This window comes from Macrobrachium nipponense, chromosome 13 (genome assembly GCF_015104395.2).
Source record: "Macrobrachium nipponense isolate FS-2020 chromosome 13, ASM1510439v2, whole genome shotgun sequence".
Classification (NCBI taxonomy): domain Eukaryota; kingdom Metazoa; phylum Arthropoda; class Malacostraca; order Decapoda; family Palaemonidae; genus Macrobrachium; species Macrobrachium nipponense.
This window is the reverse complement of record NC_087206.1, coordinates 93,098,166-93,104,073: the sequence shown is the minus strand read 5'-3', so window position 1 is coordinate 93,104,073 and position 5,908 is coordinate 93,098,166. Positions and strand designations below refer to the sequence as shown.

Here is a 5,908-nt window from a genome sequence, read left to right as displayed (position 1 = left end):
AGAACTACTGAGTTAGAAATTATAATACTTATACGGAAGTTTCCGTATGGCCTCCTGAGACCGAATAGAGCCACAACAAAGCTTATCTTTGGACTATATGGAAAAAAAGAATCGTTACAAAAATCTTCTTTAGAACGACTGGGTTGCTGTTTATTAAGTCAATATGCAATCTTTCTTGTTTAGTGTAGACTCAAGTCTACAAACCGTGGCTCTGGATTCCAGAAAGAGGCCACAACAGTGATCTGAAGTTTACAAAGGAATCTGAAGAAAAGGTCTTGATGGAGCAGGAAGGCCCATTCCATTGGCCTATTGTTACAGCTGTTATCGAAGGACACCAGTATGAAGACTACATTGCATAATTTTTACTTTTTATTCATATGAAAATAGTGAAAAAAAATAAGTTAACGATAGTAATAAATTATCTAAAGTAATAAATGGTATAATTAGCGAGACAGTCACAACACAGGAGAGAGAGACAATTCTAGTAGACATAAGTGCTTATGGTCGACGGCAGATGAAATACGTAACGAAATCGCTGTCAATTGTATCCTGTTTCTTGTGAGATTTCTTGTTGACACTTTTGTTTTTGTTGTTGTTATTGCTGTGGTGATGAGCTGTTGTTGTTCCATCCCTGCAGTAGCTCTGTTGACTGGTGAAGCTGCTGTTGTTGCTTCTTTCACTTCGGTCGCTCTGGGAAGAACAGCTGCCACTTTTTGCTGCTCCTGCGATTGGGAATTTCAGAGATTGAGATATTTCTAAGAAGGGAATGGCTCTCGCTACACAATTTCATTCAATCAAATCTAAAAAAGCAGGTTTAATGGACAACAATTTTCTTCCGATGTTATAATCAGTAATAGCATCAATGCGCTAAAAAAACAAAAACTGTTAGAGCGCTTTACATGTATATTCTTATTTTAGAACTATTATTAGTACAAAGTATGTCTTAGTTTAACCAGACCACTGAGCTGATTAACAACTCCCCTAGGGCTGGCCCGAAGGATTAGATTTTTATTTACGTTGCTAGGAACCAATTTGTTTTTTAGCAACGGGCTCTACAGCTTATTGTGGGATCTGAATCACAATATATCGAAAAATTAATTATGCAACCGACTCGTCCAGCGAAGAACTGATTATTATTACAGAGTTGCCAACATTCATTTTTGAAATTTTCGCAAACATGGGAATTAAACCTTCGTATAACCAAAGGCCAAACGGTATGACATAAAAACTCGACTTTGTATGGGAAGTAGAATGTCCCAGTATCCGATAAGGAAGAAAGGAGAAATAATTAATAGAAAGAATTCCACCGATGTTCTCTTACCGCTTCTCGAACGACGGCCTTCTTGGAAAGAATGAGTCCTTGGCAGCATCATTCTAGATACGGACAGTTCCTGGATCATTCTGAGATGGATGATGCCCGACGCTTCTACTGAAGTAAGAGAAAGTAGGTTATCCGAATGCCTGGAAGACTTTGCTGGAACAAATGACGCAAGTGAATTTACTCGAGATGAAGAGAAAACGGTTGCCTGAAAGGAGGGTAAACTTTGATATTCCAATCCTTTAAGAGGAGAGCTCTCACTTCTCTCGCTAAGAACTGTTCGTCTTACAATGAATATGTTGGAGCGTGTGGGCTTTTATATATGTATTGCCCTTCAGGAGGTATGGCGAGGAACAAGGTTTGACTTCACACGTGGGCATTCGGCAAGGCTTATCTACCCATCAGTCATGAGATAAGGACTGAAAACTCGGTGCTCCCTGGGAGAAGTGAGACTGGTTGCTAAGAGGGTAGGAGCTTTTCGATTTATTTCTTTCTAATTTTAAGCACCCCAGGTCGATATAAAGAAAAGATTCGGCAGTATCTGTAAGAAATGCAATATTCTACTCATACGGATGTAAAAGTTAATTATGTTCATCTTTCAAAGCGTGTGCGCGGTATTATGATTTTTAATGAATTATGTAGTCCTTCTATATCCTGGTTCACTCAAAGCGTAATCGGTATCCGATTCTTGGTACGAGAGGTTGACTCACATAGATAAGAACCAAATTGGCCTACATAATGTTCCCCAGCAACGATGTATCTAGGGATAGAGGTGCTTAGTGCTCTATTTGGTAATTGTGAAGTACGAGGCTATAGTCGAATACACCGATTTGCGTATTTTTGTTTTTGCGCCTATGATTTGGACCATCGACGGATGTTCTGTTTGTCACTTTCTCATAAGTTGTATACCAACAGAGACCTTTCTCATTCGCAATTGATCCCGATCCTCTTTATCTGCCAAGAGGAACCAGGTTCGCTGAGCAGCAGCACCAGTATGGAATAAATGTGCCTCCTCGCTGTCGAACTTTTCAGTTCCAGAGGTCCTTTATTCCTCACACCGTTGTACTGTGGAACAGCCTCCCAGAGGATGTCATTCAACTAGGACTTCAAAATTACTTCCCTAATCCTATTCACCTTGCATTTTAATATATTCTCATCTATTTATTAATTATCAACTTTTAAAATGTTTCAATAAGTGGGATCTCTTCTCGACGCATTTCACTTTACTTCCTCTTGCTTCTTCCTAATAAACACTATATTCTTTGGAAGCATGATTTTCAAGTCAATTGCCCTTCTGGGCTTGTTGAATATGAATAGGTTTCATCTACTGAATAATAATAGTAATCATTGAGGAAAACTCTCCATTAGCAGAGTTCATAAAATGTTCTAAGGTGTCCACAATAATATAATTGTTAAAAAGTTCGTGTAAAAGTTTATAAAAAACTTACAAAAGCTTTCGAACCCTTCTCTGGGTTCATCTTCAGTCCAAATGAGTAATTTAACTTGCAATTTACCGAAGTAAAAATATAAATGAAAATTCAAAGTCACTGAAGGTTGCTGACATCGGTAGTTAGTTCGCAAATATGCCCGGTGATGAAGAAAGAGGGCAGTTATTCTAACTAGGTGATTTCCTCTCCTCTATTGATATTCCTGACTGCAATTCTGGACGATCTCCATACGGGATGACGTAACGTTGCGGGAGGTCCTTCATCCGGAGAAGGCGTAGATTGGGCACCGTAACTAGACTCCCCTGGGGCAGTGGTTACCTGGACAGGGAGAGGCAAAACAGAAGCGGCACAGGAGAGGGAAAACAGAGCCTGTCCTAAAGTTAAAACCTTTTAAAAACGCACTGGCAATATCAAAATTAACAAATGGGTCTTCATTGACAAAAGACTTAGATATAAAAGGGTATTTTAAACTCTAACTAGCAAGTGTTGATAGTAACGGGTAATAAACATAGCAAGCCACCAGTGCAATTTCGTTCTCTTTCCATTATAGGCCTACATTATATGTCGACGTTGCTCCTGGAGGCGAGGATGTCAGCACAGGCTAATATGCAGTAAAAATTCTACAGTATTTTGCCGAAGGAAGATGCAAAATCAAATAATACACTGTGTAACTCTTTAGTGCTACCAGTCGCTTAGCTGCAATAACAAATGATTTCTTATATTGTATCCTTGACCATTGAATAGAAAGTTTTTAATCAGTAAAATTTATTTTTTATATTCATTTTAGCTGCAAAAATAAATAATTTCTTAAATTGTATTCTTGACTATTGAATAGAAAATTACAATTAGCAAAATAAATTGGTCTCTTCTATTTCATCCTTGTATTTCAAATAGAAACTTTAATTAGTAAATTTGATTTTTGGTATTTTCTTTAGCTCCAAAAAATTATCTTCTCTTATATTTCGTCATTAACCAGTTAAGGTTTAATGGGCAATTTTTGTTTATTGAAGTCAGGTTTAAGCTTTACCGAGTGAACATTATTTAATATAAACATACACTTGTTGATTTACGCATTAACTAGTTAAAGTACATAAACCATTTCAATTTACCTTCATCAACTAGGTAATCTGCAGATTAACTGAAGCTTGGACATTAACGGTAACATTATATATATACATATATATATATATATATATATATATATATATATATATATATATATATATATATATATATATATATATATATATATATATATATGTGTGTGTGTGTGTGTGTGTGTGTGTGTGTGTGTATAATATGTGTGTTCGTGTCGCATGTAATGCTAATGGTGGTCTTCTTGGGTCTGTAACCGAAATCTTAGACTAAGTCCTTGCTTACACTTGACGTTAGAGCTACGTAGTTAAGTTTCCGGTCAAGTCTTTTCTCACCCTTAAGGGTATCCGTGGTTAGCATCGGTCTACAGCTTAAGTCTAGTGATACACTTAACTTAGCGGTGGTTAAACTCTTAAACTTGGTCTCCAGCTCAAATCCATGGTTAGTTCTTTGGTCTTACTTTACTTTAAGGGTATTAGCTTCGTCCTCCAGCTTGTCTTTTGTAAAATCTTTGGTTACACTTAACACTAACGGGGGTTCTCATGTTATCTGAAGCTCAAGTCTTCAGTCGTATGATTGATCTACAGTCTACGTAGAAAGAATGGCCAGTATTACTGAATAATACATTTTACCAGTAATGACACCATTGGAAGTACTTCAAACAAGCATTTTGACTCGCATTCGTGCATACTAATCTGTATTCATGTCTGATTACATATTCTCAGTGGAAATTGAATTCTCTCAATATTACTTAAATCACTGCCCAGCAATTATTGCTTCATAAATACCTTCATTACATTGGGCCCCGTGTGGGTTAGTAAACCTTCATAACATTGGGCCCAGTAGAGGGGATGGGGTAGTGCCGTCAGAGCACCTCATGCGGTGCTGTAAGCAGTATTTAAGGGTCTTTGCAGCGTGCTTTCGGCCCTTAGCTGTATCTCCTTTCATTCATTTTACTGTACCTCCTTTCATATTCGCTGTCTTCCATCTTACTTTCCACCCTCTCCTAACAGTTGATTCATAGTGCAACTGCGAAGTTTTCTTCCTGTTACGCCCTTTTAGTGGCCATTTCAGTTTCAGCGCTGAATGACCTCGTAGGTCCCAGTGCTTGACCTTTGGCCTAAATCCTATATTCATAATATTGGGGATTATAGCGTCCTTAAATGAACGTCAAGTAATGGTAAATTTGAATAATGTCAACAGAAAAGAAATCATCCTCTAATCTTCAGTGCTGTTTCAGTCCTGATGATAACGGCCAGCCAAGAGAATAAGTTCATTGTCTGTTATCAGGGCATTCAGTAAGACGACTGCACAGATTTCATCGTCTCGGCTCCTTTATCAGACGGCAATAAGAGATCTCTTATCACAAGCACAGATCAGGAGATCTTTTGTTGCGTCTTCTCCCTGAAGACTTGTGTCTGGTGTTAAGGTTCAAAGGCATCTAATCAGCGTTTGATTGAACGAGCAAAAAAAAAAAAAATCAAGAATATTATAATTTTTTCGTCTTCCAGTTCAAGATTCGTGTTTCTTCCGGGATACCAGACGAATCTAAATGAAACCGGAATAAGACGACAAAGTTTTGAACTTAAATTATTCAGCTATACTGTTTCCTAAAGTTAATGAAATTGAGAGGCACTTTGAACCAACAAGTATTTCAAGTGCACAAGTGAAATATATTCCAGACACATTATATATGTTATACATACACACACACACACACACACATATATATATTATATATTAATATATATATATATAATATATATATATATATATACATATACATATACATATACATATATGTCTGTGTATAACCTTGGTCTTCAAGTACACACAGCAGAGAGAGAGAGAGAGAGAGAGAGAGAGAGAGAGAGAGATTCAAAGCTCAGGGAATATTAGTAGGTCCTGAAAATAGTTTGCATTTCTCTAGTTCCTGGAGGTTTTTTTGATTCTTGGGCCTAGTTTCCTCCTTTGTCACTTATAAATGAAGAAAATTTGTCGTTGAAGATTTCATACAGTAAGTCCCAAATTAGTAACAAGTATAACG

General features: G+C 37.2%; 1 protein-coding gene across 1 annotated transcript; it reads right to left on the bottom strand.

Annotated features, from left to right (window-relative positions):
- Positions 1 to 356: 356 nt before the first annotated feature.
- LOC135225521 (uncharacterized) lies at positions 357 to 1,974 on the bottom strand. The gene is made up of 2 exons (XM_064264802.1): positions 1,322 to 1,974; positions 357 to 722 (listed from the first exon to the last, which is right to left on the bottom strand). Exons 1-2 carry the CDS (start codon positions 1,398 to 1,400, stop codon positions 499 to 501), a joined length of 303 nt encoding a protein of 100 aa, XP_064120872.1. The 5' UTR covers positions 1,401 to 1,974; the 3' UTR covers positions 357 to 498.
- Positions 1,975 to 5,908: the final 3,934 nt, after the last annotated feature.

Coding starts and splice junctions, on each gene's coding strand:
- LOC135225521 (XM_064264802.1), bottom strand. CDS start 1,400: ATGATCCAGGAACTGTCCGTATCTAGAATGATGCTGCCAAGGACTCAT. Junction 723..1,321: donor AGGCCGTCGTTCGAGAAGCG/GTAAGAGAACAT, acceptor TCCCAATCGCAG/GAGCAGCAAAAAGTGGCAGC.